At 47.0% G+C, this 16,878-nt stretch overlaps 1 protein-coding gene across 4 annotated transcripts; it reads left to right on the top strand.

The window, feature by feature from the left end:
• The first annotated feature begins 2,005 nt into the window (after positions 1–2,005).
• On the top strand, positions 2,006–16,857 carry MIF4GD (MIF4G domain containing). 4 transcript variants are annotated; one of them, XM_081184661.1, is made up of 6 exons: positions 2,006–2,158; positions 7,161–7,296; positions 10,668–10,777; positions 12,082–12,237; positions 13,373–13,465; positions 14,384–16,857. In XM_081184661.1, the coding sequence occupies exons 2-6, from the start codon at positions 7,215–7,217 to the stop codon at positions 14,609–14,611; spliced, it is 669 nt and encodes a 222-aa protein (XP_081040787.1). In that variant the 5' UTR covers positions 2,006–2,158; positions 7,161–7,214; the 3' UTR covers positions 14,612–16,857. The 4 variants fall into 4 exon arrangements, with proteins under 4 accessions (XP_081040787.1, XP_081040789.1, XP_081040788.1 ...); XM_081184663.1 differs by having other exon boundaries at positions 2,031–2,158; positions 7,127–7,296; XM_081184662.1 differs by lacking the exon at positions 2,006–2,158 and adding an exon at positions 2,368–2,494.
• Positions 16,858–16,878: the final 21 nt, after the last annotated feature.

The raw sequence follows: 16,878 nt of genomic DNA on the forward strand, positions 1-16,878 counted from the left end.
ACAGCTGAATTCACAAGAGGGTGCTGTTGTCACACAAGAAGGAGCAGCACTATGCTCATTTTGTCTTGCAAAGCTGTGGTATCTTAATTAGATCAGCATAAGCTGGGTCAGTCCAAGAGGCATGAAGGACTATTAAAACAACAGATGGCTGACCTAATTGGTGCAGACAATACTACTGGGTGATTTATCCCACGCATCAAAAAGTAGGCCTAAGTACTGTCCAGGAAGGCAGGATTAATGCTGTTTTCATGTCAAGTGTTTTGCTCCTGGGAAGGGTGTCAATGGAATTAAGCTGGAAGTGTTCTAAGCAGAATGCTGTCTATTAGAGGTAAGGTGACTAATGCATTGGATGGATGTGGCTAAGGGGTGGAGGAGCCTGCCTTCTTTGGCCATGTATACCACAGGGATTCAAAGTAAGTACCTGCTGCTGAAGTTAAGGTTGGGGTAAAATGCTGCTGTTTCACAAAGGTAAGTGTGAGCATACCATCTTTCAACTGTTTTATCCATTTTGAGCAGGGATGGGGAATACTCCCAATGTTCTTGGGTTCTAACTCCTATAATCCCAGCCAGCATGACCGATAATTGGGGGGGTTGTTAGTCTAACAGCATGGGAAGACCGAGCACCACAGATTCTTCATCCCCGATTCTGAGCATAGTTTATTAGCACAGTATTAGTTTATGTGGCCTAGGAGTGGCAGGGATCATTTTCATACCCTAGCTGTAACCTGCTGCACATGCTGTTCCACTGTGCTCCTGCTGTATCCCTCCTACCCTTCTCCAGTGTTTCATCTTCAAAAGCAACATCATTGTCTCTGGATATAGGAATTTTGATGTCCAGTGCCCTAGTCTTGTGTATGCATTACTGCTTACTCTTGTATGCTCCCACCACAGGTGTTTGAAACTGAGTACACATTATGTTGCACACAATCCATAGGTATTCTGTAGTTTCCTGAGAAATACTCCTGTTTCATTCACTTTCCCTCAAAGCAGCTTCCGTCATATTTGAAAAGGCATGGAAGGCATGGTTAAGCTGAGGTGTGTACCTTTGGGAGAGCAGTTGCACATGCACAGATGACAGCTTTGTTGAATAGGAGTTTGGCGCAGGGAAACAAGCAGACCAGGACCTGGGAGACCATGGTTCAAATCTCTACTCATCCATAAAGTTCACTGGGTAGCCGTGGGCCAGTCCATGCCTCTCAGCCTAACCTACCTCACAGGGTTGTTGTGGGGATTAAATGAAGGGGGGGAGAACCATGTACACCACCTTATGCTCCTTGGAGAAAAGGTGGGGTATAAATTCAATAAATGAATAAATAATGCTCACTGATAGCTTGACATATGTACATTAGCTCAGCTGTGGTTCCTGCATTGCAGTGGAGTGGATCAGATGACTCTTCAGGTCCCTTCCAACTCTACAATTCTGTGATTAACTATGTGATTATTAAATTTGTATACCGCCCTTCATCCATAGATCTCAGGGCGGTTCACAGCATAAAAATACAAGATAAAAACACAAAATGCATAACAAGCTCCTCGCTTCCAAAAGGCGGGAACAATAGAGAAGCGCCTGGGGAGGGCTTCAATATCCAGGCATATTCACAGGGGGGCTGCTTAAAACCAAATACGTTCAGGAGTGCGCCTTTAATAACGCGCGTGTGTGTGTGCAGGGTCAGTGACACAGTCAGACCGATGTGTGGCTCGTGAGGTGCAATAGGCAAATGGCTCTGCTCTCTCTGAGCCACCATTTCATTTCTCTGTCTGGCTCCGTCCCTCACACTTGCTTTGCACCCGCTTGGCGGGCTTCTCACGTTCCATGTGAAACGACAAATACAACGCTACATGTAAACGAGCTGTGAAACTGAAAGTTGAAAGGACATGTGCTTTCCCCTGTTTATTTGTTAATGCAGGAAAATCTTTATTTAAAAAACTAATTAAAAAAACAAAACGCCTCACCACCCAGGCAGGAAAATTCCCTCCAAGCCCTGCTCAGAACCTTCCAGCAGGTGGCGCTGCCTCCGCCGCCTCCCGATCACAAACTCTCCTCCCGCTTGGCTCAGCCTGCTAGGAAATGACCTAAGAGGAAACCCTCCGGGTTTGCAAGCAATGGAAAGAATTCGTCTTCCAGGAGTCTCCGCCTGACACCAAAAGCGGGTGAAAAGTAAGGGAGAGCAGCAGCAGCTGGGCGGTTTTTTAAAAGAAAATTATTATTGTTTTTATTTTGCTGGTGGCGGGTCGATTTCGTGCAGGATGCCCATCCTGCATTTGCACTCCATGCTTGAGTTGCTGCCTTTCCTGCTCCTGCTGCTGTTCTTCATGGCTGTGGGCTTTTTCCTGATCTACCTCCACCGACCCGAACCAGAAACCAAAAAGAATTAGGGTGAGGGGGGGCTGACTAGCTGGCTGGGCTGGGCTGGGCGGGCTGATGTTCCCTCGTAAAGATGCACCTCACTCCAGTCCTGAAAGTGGAGGCATAAAAAAACCCCCAACAAAGCAGGTTGGTGACATTTGAAAATCTCTCTTCCTTGTTAGTTTCAGAAAGAAACGCCTGCTTCTTAACGGGCGTGGATCATTTTCTCTCCCATCTGCCTTCCTGACTTGGGCTTTCTGGACTTTACAAGCGATCCTTCTCTGTGCAAGTTCAGATGCTTATTCTTATTCTGTTTATATCCCACTTTTCCTCCAGGGAGCTCAAAGTGGCGTACGTAGGTTTCCTCCCCCAATTTCCATTTTATTCTCACACGACCCATATGAGATAGGTTAGGCTGAAAGGTAGTTGTGGCACATAGTCAAACAACTCTGTCTTCAGCAGGTTGTGCCCAAAATATGTCTCCTTCCCGTCTGGTTTACATCTTTGGCCCCTGTAAAACCTGTGCGCACAGTTGGGCTGTGCATGTAACTCTTCCAGCAATGTAGAAGGGAATGTGACCTGGCATGCCCATGCTCGCCCGTCTAATCTTAGCAATCCTTTCAGCATATTGTCAGAACATCCCCATGACTCATAAAGGAGCTTTTGGCCAGCTGTAGTATGAACGAGCCCGTTCTGACTTATGTATGCCTTTGGACGGGATCATGGTTTGAATCTCCTTGTCATTTTTTTTTAATACATCCCATTGAAATTACCACAACTGACAAAAATGGCAAGGCCAAACAACAACAATCTAATCTGTAATCTCTGTAATCCAGGATAACTGCCCACCAGACCTTTGCTGAGATAATGTCTACAAAGGTGCCTTATACTGAGTCAGATCATTATACTACCTCTCCCAGCATGGTCAGTTTCAATCTTCTCCAATGTGGTGCCTTCCAGGTGTTTTGGACTACAACTCAGCCCCAGTTAGCATTGCAGTTAGCATACAGGAAGCATGGGAGCTGTAGTTTAAATCATCTGGAGGGAATGACTTTGAGAAAGGCTGGTATGATAATATATCCTAGTCCTTGCTCGCTATGATCTCTCCCCCCCCCCTTTTTTTTTTTGCTGGAAATTTATTCCTGGGCTTTGTCACTGAACTAGGGGGCCTTGTGGCCAAATCAGCACCTACGCAAACTCAGCAGAGGATTGTGAGGTACTGATTTACTTATATTTTGACAGGAGTCCCCTTTGCACATGGTTGATGGCAAGTTGTCATGCACAGAAATCATTAACCTTGCAGCACTGATAATGTTTATCTTCTGCATGTAATAACTGCCATGAACTAAGCACAGATGTTTGTGTGGCAGATCTGCTATGTGCACAAACACGAGTATTATGGGAGTAGTCTGGAACCCAAGCATGGTTTAACAACAGTATAGAAATAGAAATTTAGTAGTAGTAGTAGAAGTAGTTGCTATCCCCCACTTGGTCTCTCATACTGTGACTTTACATTTCAGGAGTACCCATATCTGTAGCCAGGTCACATCTAAAGTGCATTCTGACATTATACACTGGCAGCTGACTATCAGAAAAGAGAACAAAAGCTATAGTTCACAAAAGCAACCTTTATATGTGAACATTGTCACAGCGAAGCTGTACTGATCCCCTTCTGTGAATTATAAAGTTGAAACATGTTCCCGGAGCCAAAGGGGTGAATTTGCAGGATTTAGTCCCTCTGAAGTTATGTGAGTAAATGTACACAGGGATTTTGTTCAAGAAGTCACTTGCAGGCATATCAAAGGAACTGGCTCTGAATTACTGTATGTATGCCAAAGGGACGAATCCCTTCGTTGTTGTCATTTAATAGAAAAGGTGTGCCTGCACTATGCTGATAACATTACTATAGCTATTTCAAAGTCTGGGGCTGCCTTTGTCCCTGGTTGTTTCTGAGCCTGAGAATGCCTTTTGCCACATTGGGTGACCGTACCAGCTGTGACCCTACCTTGAGAGAGGAATCTGTGCTCTGTTAACCTTCAGATTAGACTGCTGCAGTGTGATATGCATTCTGATACTTACTGCTAGATGGCTAACTGGGACCAGGGCCAGTTTTAATCACATCATGCTGCTGCTTCATCGATTAGCAAAAGCTCCCTGTCCATTTACAGCTCAATTCAGAGTGTTCATTTTGACATTTAAAGTCCTTCCCAGTTTGAAGGACCGCCTGCCTCCACATGTGCCTACAGATAATGCAACAGAGGCCATTATTTGGATGCCCCCTGGCATTGGGGGTACAGCCAACGGCTATTGGTGAGAAGACGTTAGTGATGGTGCCCAGGTTATGGAAAGCTCCCTCCCAATGGAGGCAGTTGGAGGATGGATGGCTAACAGATTGAGGTTGAATCCTGACAAGACAGAAGTACTGTTTTGGGGGGACAGGGGGCAGGTGAGTGTGGGGGACTTCCTGGTTCTGAATGGGGTAACTGTGCCCCTGAGGGAGCAGGTGTGCTGCCTGGGAGTCAATTGAACTCACAGCTGTCCATGGAGGCCCAGGTCAATTCTGTGTCCAGGGCAGCTGTCTACCAGCTCCATCTGGTACGCAGGCTGATGATAACAACAACAGCAACAACCATTTATTTTTTATATCTGGCTGGGTTTCCTACCTGCCTGCGGACTGTCTCACCAGAGTGGTGCATGCTCTGGTTATCTCCCGCTTGGACTACTGCAACGCACTCTACATGGGGCGTTTGAAGGTGACCCGGAAACTACAGTGAATCCAGAATGCGGCAGCTAGACTGGTGACTGGGAGCGGCCACTGAGACCATATTACACCAGTTCTGAAAGACCTACATTGGCTCCCAGTACATTTCCGAGCACAATCCAAAGTGTTTAAAGTCCTAAATGGCCTTGGCCCAGTATACCTGAAGGAGCGTTTCCACCCCCATCGTTCATCCCGGACACTGAGGTCCAGCTCCGAGGGCCTTCTGGTAGTTCCCTCACTACGAGATGTGAGATGCCCTCCCATCAGATGTCAAGGAAATAAACAACTATCTGACTTGTAGAAGACATATGAAGGCAGTCCTGTTTGGGGAAGTTTTTAATGTCTGGTTTTATTGTATTTTTTTATATTTTGTTGGAAGCCACCTAGAGTGGCTGGGGAAACCCAGCCAGATGGGTGGGGTAGAAATTAATTCTTCTTCTTCTTTCCTCATATCTGCTTTAATCTGCTTTATCTTTTTTTAGAAGTTTTTATTTCTTCTTTTTGTTTCTACTGTTTGTATCATGTGATGAGTGGTTTTTATGCTTTATTGTGTTGTTGCTGTTGTTTACTTTGTAAACCACCCTGGGAATTTTTTTTTGAAGAGCAGGATTAAATGCTACTATCACTACTACTACCTAAATAATATAGCAACACCAACCAGAAAGCCCTTGATCCTATCTGATATCAGCAGTTCAGGTTGGGTCTTGTTAGTATTGTATGGAAAACTGTATGAAAATAGGCTTGCGAGAGCCAGTGTGGTGAAGTGATTAGATCAGCCTTTCTCAACCTCTTGGGTCCCCAGACGTTGTTGGATTACAATGCCCATCATCCCTAGCTAGCGGAACCAGTGGTCAGGGATGATGGGAGCTGTAGTTAAACAACATCTGGGGACCCAAAGTTGAGAAAGACTGGGTAAAATGTCAGACTAGGACCTGGGAGGCCAGGATTCAAATTTCCACTTGATCACCAAAACTTTGGGCTGGTCACTGCCTCTCAGACCAACCTACCTCCCAGAGTTATTGTGGGATTAATTGAAGAGGGAGACAACCATGTATGCCTTGAGCTCCTTGAAGAAAATGTGGCAGACATATGGAGTAAACAAATATCCATAAATGTGCATAGCTGTTATTAAATTATAGAAAATATGCATAACAAATGCTTTTTAAAAATTCTGCTCATTTGTCATATCATCATGAGTGTTTTGCAAGAGCAGGCCTTTGTACATGCTTAATCTTGTCCCTGACACCTACTAACTAACCTGTATGTGTTCCTCTCTACTAAAATAGTGTCCCTGATCCTGTTGTGCTTTGTGCATGGGCAATCCCCATCAGAAGGGGTGAGTGACAGATGAGCTTGAATACTGAGAACAAGGAGGAGTTATGAGATATAACCAAGGGCTAAGAGTTGCAGAGGACTAGCCACTTGAAGTAAAGCCAAAGACCTTTGGAGTGACAGAAACTAACTGGAAACCCAGTGGGAAAGGAGCACAGTTGTTTCCTCTTCTGCATTCCCACCCCACATCCTTTTGCATAGATCCCAGAGTGCTATATGTTTTCGCTGGAAGCATCCCTTGTTTTGTCACCTCACTTTTCCCCGATTGCAGTGAAAACACATGTCACAGCTGCGGAATTCTGATGAGTGAGCAATGATGCGTTTGGCCTGTTGTCTATTCCGTATTCAGGGGGCGAGGTGGCAGTTAAATTTGGTTTGGCACTGAACAGGGTGGGCAGGTAAGCCTGGATTTTTTGGCCAAAAACAAAGGCGTTCCCTCCTTAAATCTTAAGTGGGTGAAATAGCAAAAAAGTCCCAACACCCTTGTAGATAGAACAGAGATAATGGGGGGCGGGGGGGGCAGAAGTACTCCTTGTCTGAGGAGATTTTAACAAGTTTTTCTTTGTTATGAGGAATGTAGTTTCATTTCAGGAACTCCAGTGTAACTGGCAGTTCCATTTTCCTGTTCAGTGGAGAATGAGAGCATCTGAAAAGCCATGGCTAATACCGTCTCCTTCCCTTTCCGGGATAATCAGTACCTGATCACTTCTCTCCCCACAGTTACCACTAACTCAGCTGCTCCCCTGATCTGTTGCCACTGAAGGAGGGAAAGAGATGGGGGACACAGGCAAAGAAGAATATAAAATACACACGTTTGATACAGAGATTCAGCAGCTACTCAAAACAGCCCTCAAAGGTCAGTATCTCTCCCTTTTCTCCCTCCCCCCTCCCTGTTTCCCCCCCTGTCCATCCTCCCCATTGGCATGAATCAAGCATAATTCACTGCTAGATTTCGAGCTGTTTGGGCCTATCAACATTGTGAAGGGTTGTGTGTGCTCTGATATGAATTGCCCATTCCTTAAAATCTTCTTCAGGGTTAGAAAAGGTTTGGAGAGGGGAGCCAAAATGATCAAAGGGATGGTGCGACTCCCGCTATGAGACACGTTTGAAGCATCTGGGACTTTTTAAATGAATAAGGGGGGACAACAATGAAAGACAAGTGAGAGGAGACATGATAAAATTATGCACTATATTGAGAAAGTGGATAGAGAAGTTATTCTCCCCCTCTCATAACACTAGAACTCTGTACAGTGGTACCTCAGGTTACATGTGCTTCAGGTTACATACGCTTCAGGTTACAGACTCTGCTAACCCAGAAATAGTACCTCAGGTTAAGAACTTTGCTTCAGGATGAGAACAGAAATCATGCAGAGGCGGCGCAGCAGCAGCAGCGGGCGGCCCCATTAGCTAAAGTGGTGCTTCAGGTTAAGAACAGTTTCAGGTTAGGAACGAACCTCTGGAATGAATTAAGTACTTAACCCGAGGTACCACTGTATGTCCATTTAATATCTAGTCTTCAAACAGATAGTGCTGATAATAATACCGTATTTTTCGCACTATAGGACGCACTTTTTCCCCTCCAAAAATGAAGGGGAAATGTGTGTGCGTCCTATGGTGCGAATGCAGGCTTTTGCTGAAGCCTGGAGAGCGAGAGGGGTCCGTGCGCACCGACCCCTCTCGCTCTCCAGCCTTCAGGAAGCTATCCCAAGTCTTGCAAGCCCGGCGGGATGTCCCGCGGGCTCGCAAGGCTTGCGGGCAGCAGCCTGCACCCAAAACCTGGGGACAGCGGGGAGGCGCAGAGCCGCCACCCCGCTATTCCCCGACCTGATCTGGAGGCTGGCGGGGGGAGAAGCAAGCCTGCTTCTCCCCCCCACCATCCCCACAACCTCCAGATCAGGTCGTGGAAAAGCGGGATGGCGGCGCTCCGCTATCCCGCTTTTCCCCGACCTGATCGGGAGGCTGGCGGGGGGAGAAGCAAGCCTGCTTCTCCCCCCCACCAGCCCCACAACCTCCAGATCAGGTCGTGGAAAAGCGGGATGGCGGCGCTCCGCTATCCCGCTTTTCCCCGACCTGATCGGGAGGCTGGGGGAGGGAGAAGCAAGCCTGCTTCTCCCCCCCACCAGCCCCACAACCTCCAGATCAGGTCGGGGGAAAGCGGGATGGCGGCGCTCCGCTATCCCGCTTTTCCCCGACCTGATCGGGAGGCTGGGGGAGGGAGAAGCAAGCCTGCTTCTCCCCCCCACCAGCCCCACAACCTCCAGATCAGGTCGGGGGAAAGCGGGATGGCGGCGCTCCGCTATCCCGCTTTTCCCCGACCTGATCGGGAGGCTGGGGGAGGGAGAAGCAAGCCTGCTTCTCCCCCCCACCAGCCCCACAACCTCCAGATCAGGTCGGGGGAAAGCGGGATGGCGGCGCTCCGCTATCCCGCTTTTCCCCGACCTGATCGGGAGGCTGGGGGAGGGAGAAGCAAGCCTGCTTCTCCCCCCCACCAGCCCCACAACCTCCAGATCAGGTCGGGGGAAAGCGGGATGGCGGCGCTCCGCTATCCCGCTTTTCCCCGACCTGATCGGGAGGCTGGGGGAGGGAGAAGCAAGCCTGCTTCTCCCCCCCCCACATCCCCACAACCTCCAGATCAGGTCGGGGGAAAGCGGGATGGCGGCGCTCCGCTATCCCGCTTTTCCCCGACCTGATCGGGAGGCTGGGGGAGGGAGAAGCAAGCCTGCTTCTCCCCCCCACCAGCCCCACAACCTCCAGATCAGGTCGTGGAAAAGCGGGATGGCGGCGCTCCGCTATCCCGCTTTTCCCCGACCTGATCGGGAGGCTGGGGGAGGGAGAAGCAAGCCTGCTTCTCCCCCCCCACATCCCCACAACCTCCAGATCAGGTCGGGGGAAAGCAGGATGGCGGCGCTCCGCTATCCCGCTTTTCCCCGACCTGATCGGGAGGCTGGGGGAGGGAGAAGCAAGCCTGCTTCTCCCCCCCCCACCATCCCCACAACCTCCAGATCAGGTCGGGGGAAAGCGGGATGGCGGCGCTCCGCTATCCCGCTTTTCCCCGACCTGATCGGGAGGCTGGGGGAGGGAGAAGCAAGCCTGCTTCTCCCCCCCCACCATCCCCACGACCTCCCGGCTTCAGGAGAGCCCCACCGCCAGCCCCACAAGCTCGGGGGACAGCGGGAGAGGCGCAGCGCGCCATCCCGCTGTCTCCCGACATGGTTTGGAGGTTGGCGGAAGGCTTCCTCCTCCCCCAGCCCCGCAAGTTCCCAGAGCGATGCCAAAGCATGGCTCTGGGTCCCGTTCTGGGGGAGGGGGAAGCTCGGGCTTCCCCGCCCCAGCCCCGCGCCTGGGGGGGGGGATAAATTTTTTTTGCCTTTATTTCCCCCCCCCCAATCTAGGTGCGTCCTATGGACCGGTGCGTCCAATAGTCCGAAAAATACGGTAGATTTAAATGTTTGGGTAGATAATGTTTGCTGCTGCACTCTTGACTACAGGTGAGTTCAGGTAGATTTGTAACGTAATCTACGAAGTGCTATACTCTGATAAGGCATGTGCATGGCTGTCCCAATTCAGCCTGCAGCAGAGAAAGCAAAAGAAGCGGCTGAACTGATCTATGTAAGATTCTACTATTGAGACAGCCCATCGTCCTTAGATGGCTCCTGACCTGCAGTGCTATAGAGCAGCCTTCTCCAATTTCTGTTGCTTCTCACCACCATCCCTGACCTTTGGCTATGCAAGGTGGGACGAGTGGGAGCCATATTTCAACAACAACTGGAGGACACCTTTTTGCCTACCTGTGAGGTCACGGTTTCTTCCAAAGTATCCTAGGAATGTAATATAATGAGAATGCTGAAAATACTTCATTAGAATGACTAAGCTCTTTATGGAACTACGGGTCCTGATGTTTGCTTTGTTGGGATCAGTGGCAGTTTGAAACTGGATTAAATTTGTGGGGGCAGATATGACACAGCTCAGGCATGTCACTCACCTCTTGGCCTTGGATTTCTCCTGCCTTTAAAACGGAATAGCAGATCACTCTTCCTTCCAGGAGATTTGTGATGCAGAAAGGTTTGGAAACACCACCATTCCTACAGAGACAGTTTTGATCCATAAATAAAATATCCAGCAAAAAAGAAGGAACCCAGTGGTTATTGTACAATTTTAAACATACAGAATGATGCAAAGGTATGCTTGTTTTGAGGCAGCACTGATAGTGTTACACTTCTTCTGCAGACCCCAGCAGTGTAGATCTGGAGAAGGTTGCCAACGTAATTGTGGACCAGTCCCTCAAAGACTCTGTGTTCAGCAAAGAGGCCGGGCGCATCTGCTACACCATCATCCAGGTGGGAGAATGAGCATGCCATGTTTTGGAAACTGGTAGTTTTCACAGCACAGCTGTTCACCATATGCAACTATTCTGAAAAAATTATTTGCATATAAATAACATACTATTCATATACACTGTTTTATTTAAAAGTATTTCTAAACAATATTTTTTTAAAAAAAAATCTAAGCCATGTATAAGAAACAAATAAAAAAACCCAAAATAAAACAATGCGATAAAAACCGAAATCCAGATATAAGGATCCACTCTTACAGAGCAGTGAAAGCATGCATGAGAAGATAAATCTTTACTAGACATCTGAAGCAAATAATTGATGATGCTTCATATATGGCAGAGGGAAGGTATTAAAAAACGTTGGAGCAGCAGTAGAAATTCACCCTTTTGGGATCACCCCCAGTGATACTTTGTAGGGTGTGGTGCCATTGGTAAAATTTCCATATGATCTAAGTGGTCTTGCAAGGGGAGGCCAACATTGCTGCAAGTGATTTAAAAAATGCATCTCACCATCTCTTAGTCAGTTTTTGTTTAGATGTTCCTGCCCTCTCTTTTGCTTTTCTTGTTTTGTATTTCCAGCATGGTTGGTGCAAGGATGAGACGTACTTGGGTGAGATCAGAGGGAAGCGACATTACTGCATCATTATTGATTTTTTGTTAAAGCAAGAACTCAACATGAAATAATATTTTCTACAAGTCCAGAGGGCTGGGGAGTTTTCCCAAGAAAACATAGTGAAGAGGCTGCGGGAAAACTTGTGCATGTGTGTGTGCATGTGTATATACACACACACATACATAAACATATATATGTGTGTATATATATATGTGTGTGTGTGTGTGTGTGTGTGTGTGTGTGTGTGTGTGTGTATCTGTTAGGGATATACAAAAGGAGCCTGTAGGTTGCATAAAAGCCATTCTAGATGTGCATGCTGTTCACTTTGGCTCTACCACCAGCCATGCTTCCTTTCCTGCAGATGGAGCTTGGTTTGGCCTGCCCTGCTGAATATTTTGGGTGCCCAGCCCAGCTGTGAGAGGGCAAGAAGGTGAATCTATCCCTTCAACTCCAGACCAGACGTGGTGAGCAAAACTCCCATTAGTGACCTGTCTCGGTTTTGCCTCCCCTCTGAACTTTTTTGCACCTATAGGCTCCTGCTTCATCGTGCCATAACTTTTTCTGCACGGTGGTGTGTTTTGAAGCATGAGAGAGGAAGAGAAAGAGAGAGAGAGATAAGCCCAGACAGCCTGCTGCCACAGCTGAGATTGCACACAGCATCCTTCTGGCGCTTCACCTCTTTGCCTTTGTCGCAGGCGGAGAGCAAACAGGTGGGCCAGAGTGTCTTTCGGCGGGGGCTCCTCAACCGACTTCAGCAGGAGTATAAAGACCGGGATGAACTGCGAGCCCGTTCCCTCCAGGCCTGGATCTGCTATGTCACTTTTATCTGTAACATCTTTGACTACCTGAGGGTAAGACCAAACTTCAGAACTGGTGTACAGTCATACCTTGGGTTACAGACGCTTCAGGTTGCGTTTTTTCAGGTTACGGGCGCACCGAAACCCGGAAGTACCAGAACGGGTTATTTCCAGGTTTCGACGGTTGCGCAGAAGTGCTAAATTGCGCTTTGCGCATGCACAGAAGCATCAAATCGCAACCCATGCATGCGCAGATGTGCCACTGCGGGTTGCAAACGTGCATCCCACACGGATCACGTTCGCAACCCAAGCATCCACTGTATTATCCAGACCTGGGGCTAGTTCATGCGCTGCTCTCATAATGAGGGAATGTGGTTGTGTTTAGGGTTGTTTTTTGTTTTTGTTTTAATGCTGCCATTCAATCCAGCAAGATTGAAAAAAGCAGCATAAAACATTGAACGGAATTAAATGTGCATCTAAAATACTTGGGGGAAGTAAAAAGGCATTTGCCTGGCACCCAAAGGATGATAAGGTGAGTGCCTGGCAACCTCTGTGGGAAAAGCATTCCACATCTGGGACACTCACCTGAAATGGGGCTGCCACAGGAGGCCTTAATTCAAATGAGTGCAACTGGGTGTTCTTTGCATTTGTCACTTGTACCGAAATTCTTCTTGCAGTCCGAAAGGTTCATGGTCTAGATGTAGCAGCAGGACAGCTTTAAGAAGCAGCCTGCCATGGGGGTCCTTGCAGTTTGGTCCTTCTTGTTATAATAATTTTAATAATAATAATTTATTATTTCTACCCCACCCATCTGGCTGGGTTTCCCCAGCCACTCTGGGCAGTTTTCAACAGAACATAAAAAAAACTGAATAAAACTTCAAACATTTAAAACTTCCCTAAACAGAGTTGCCTTCAGATGTCTTCTAAAAGTCGGATAGTCTTTTATTTCCTTGACATCTGATGGGATGTCAAGGAATCATGCATCTGATGCAAAAGGGCTCTAGGCTGTGTATTTGTGACAGTTTTTTTAAGGTGCCAGAGATGCTCTGGCTTGTTCTTGTTTCAAGAGACTTAGCACGCACAGCCATCTTCCTGGGATTTTTGAGACACACACACAGGGAGGGGCTCTCTAACAATTCCACAGTGATTCTGAGCGATAGTTGACAAGTGCACCCTGCCTATTTCACAGGTCAATAACATGCCCATGATGGCACTGGTGAACCCAGTTTACGACTGCCTGTTCCGACTGGCGCAGCCAGAGAGCCTGCGGAAAGAGGAAGAGGTGAGTACAGCCATACCTCGGGTTAAATATGCTTCGAGTTGAGCGCGTTCGAGTTACGCTCCTCGGCAACCCGGAAGTAACGGAGTGCGTTACTTTCGGGTTTCACCGCTTGCACATGCGCAGACGTCATGTGCAGAAGCGACGAAAAGCGATGCGCACTTGGGCGCGCAGATGTACCGTCGCTAGTTACATTTACCTCTAGATGCAAACAGGGCTCCGGAACGGATCCTGTTCGTATCTAGAGGTACCACTGTATTCTCAGGGCACAGTGGGGACAAAAGCAGGTTGCTGTCCTGTGAGAACGCACCTGGGAAAGAAGACTGGAAGGTGGACAACTTTTAGGCCAGGGGTGGGAATCTTTCTTAAGCCTGGAGCAATGAATGCAAATTTTCCCTTTGTATAGTAGGCTAGTTTCTACACACATCCACCCAGTGCTTTTTTCTGGGGGGACGCATACCCCTAAACATTTTGTGAATCTTTGTACTTTTGTCCATTTACTGAATATATTTCCCCCGATTTGAACGATAAAATGGTGATTTCCTTGAGTCAAAGTGAGAGTACCCCTAAAGGTGTTTTTTTTAAGGAAAAAAATACTGCATCCACCCAACCATCATTTTATTTGCATGCTGCCTCTCCATAATTAAAACCATGCTCAAGGCATCTTGCAGCACGATAACAATAGTTAATTACAAATATAACAAAAGTAGTCATAGACAAGAAATAAAAGCACATCCAAAGAACACAACCAAAATGCAATAAATCACAAAAAATGCAGCCCAAGGTTCGGTTTAGCAGCCTACTTTATTTTTTCCCTTCTCTTCTGATTTAGTGCCAGGATGCCAACATGAGACATTTCTGTGCAGCACCCCCCACCCACCCCAATTCTTAACAGAAGCGTTTTCAATTCCTTCCATTAAGGTGGACTGTCTGGTGTTGCAGCTACACCGCATTGGTGAACAACTTGAGAAGATGAACACGCAGAGGATGGATGAGCTTTTTTCCCTCCTGCGAGACGGTTTCCTCCTGCAGGAGGGCCTTACCTCCCTTTCCCAGCTACTCTTGCTTGAGATCATTGAGTTCCGGGCTGCCGACTGGAAAATGACAGATGCAGCCCAGAAGTACTATTACAGTGAGGTCGCAGATTGAGCAGCCACTTGCTCACCCTGGCTCATGCTGCCCAAAGCCAGAGTCTGAATTTCCACTCTGAACCTTTGCACCAGCAAACTTCACATAACAACAACAAAGCTGCAATTATTTTTAATACTTCCCTCCCCTCCACCCAAACCCTAGCACTTTTTGTATATAGAATGTATAACTTGCTCCCTCGATAGATCTTTTGCGCTGGCTGAAATTGGGGAGCTGGGAGAGGAGAAAAGGGTCGCATTCTGCCACCGCCGCTCCCATCGTGTTGCACTAAATAGGAACCTGTATTAATCACTGCCGCAAGCTGGACTGACATTTGACACAGGGTAGTTCTCTACGAGAAGCTTACTTGTATATACTAATTTTAATGTATTCAGCCTTAAAACAAAAAAGGCTATGGTTTAAAACCAGCCTGGTGATAACATTATTTACTCCAAAAGCACAGTAAGCCTAAGAATCTGTCTCCCTCTGCAGCATGTGGCAGTTTGTTATTTTATGCTCTGTTCCATAGCTGTTCTGTTTGACCTTTGGTTGAGAAGGTGATTCTGTAATCAAAGCCCAAACATGGCATTTCAATTTCCTGCCTTGTAAACCCATTTTGGCTGCTTTCAGGAGCCTCGTTTGCTCTCTGTTTACATGCACTCACTATGAGGCACGAGGGGTATTAGAAACTTTACCACTGTTCTGAAATCAAAGGCGGCTCGTTCAGGTACTAGTTCTTCTATTAACAACCTACAACAGAGACTTTCTCTTTTATTGTCCTACTCCTTGTTGTTTTTTTAAAGGCAGATTTTTCACTTCTAGCATGCACGCAGGGGTGGAAATACTTTTGTGACAGATTAGTATTAAAAACAGTATGCATTGTTCTCACAAACAATGGTGCAATTTGAAAAATGGGGGCTGCTTTATTCCCTTTCCTTTGTCATAGGAAAATAATACACCTGGAAGCGACAATTCTAGGTGTATAACACCAATTTCATTGATAGGTGGTTCAGAACTGGACTGCTTTAAAATGCTCCCTGATGCAGTTAGACTACCCCTCCCTGAACACACAAAGTAGCATGGCAGGGCAAGCCTGGAACTCTTCTCTTTGCCATGCTAGCATTGCAAAAGCAAGGTGTTTTTTGAAGAAGAGCATTCAGTCATGTCACCCCCAACCAGCAGTCTGAAATAAGACAACCCCAGGAGGCCTTTGTGGGTTGATTGCGTCTCACTTAGCGTGGAAGTATATGCTATCAGAATCAAGGGGCCTTATTTCCAAGAAAATATATTTAGGATTGGGAGAGGGGCAGTCTTTCTTTCTGCTTATTGGCTGGATAATAACAGCCTTGTTAAATTTGCTTAGGGTTTTAGATTCTTAAAGAGGCTATGTAATACTTCAACCCAGGGTTACCCAAAGAAGCTAAAGGGTAGGAGAGGCAGGACAGACAAAACGAAGGCTTCCTTTACACAGTACATAAATTATGGAATTCCCTACCCAAAGATGTGCCAACCTGGATGTATTTAAGGAGGGATTAGACTCATTCATGATAAAGCTGTCAGTGGTTACTAGCCATGATGGCTATTTATTGCCTCTGAATACCAATTGCAGAGGAATACAAGAGGGGAGAGTGCTATCATGATCCATTTCCTGCTTATGGGCTTTGCATAGGCAGCCAATTGGCTGCACATGGGAACAGAATTCTGGACTGGATAGGATTGTGATCTGATCCAACAGGGCTCTTATTATGTACACAATGTTCTCCTGAGGTCAGGGGACAAATTCATGACTGTTGTGTGGCTTATTCACAAGAGTATTGTAAAGATTGGTGCCCAGTTATTGGCACCATGTGTGCTGCTTAATAATTTTGAAACAGCATGCCAGGGTCCAAACCCTGACACTTAACCAGCACTTTCTTTTCTAACAGGATGCTTTCATGAGTATATTGATTCTTCCGTAGCTGCAGGAGAAGGATGCTCAACTGCTTTCTAACCTGCAGCCCCCAATATGCTCTTACTCCTTTCTTCCCAACTGCTGGCCAGCTCAGGTGTAGCTAACAGCTAAAGGCAGTGCCTTCTCCCTGCAGGAGGTGTGAAGCCAACACTGTTCGAAAGCCTCACTCCACAGCAGAATTATTCCCTTGGGAACATGTAGCTAGAAACTGATTTTGTAACTTTTATACAACAGCGACTTTGAACAACAGTATTGTACATTTGTTAAGATTGGTTCTCTTTGGAACTTTTAAAAATAAACATTTTACACATCTGCATATAGTCTCTCATTGCCATCC

This window comes from Podarcis bocagei (genome assembly GCF_964188305.1).
Source record: "Podarcis bocagei genome assembly, chromosome: 2".
NCBI lineage: Eukaryota > Metazoa > Chordata > Lepidosauria > Squamata > Lacertidae > Podarcis > Podarcis bocagei.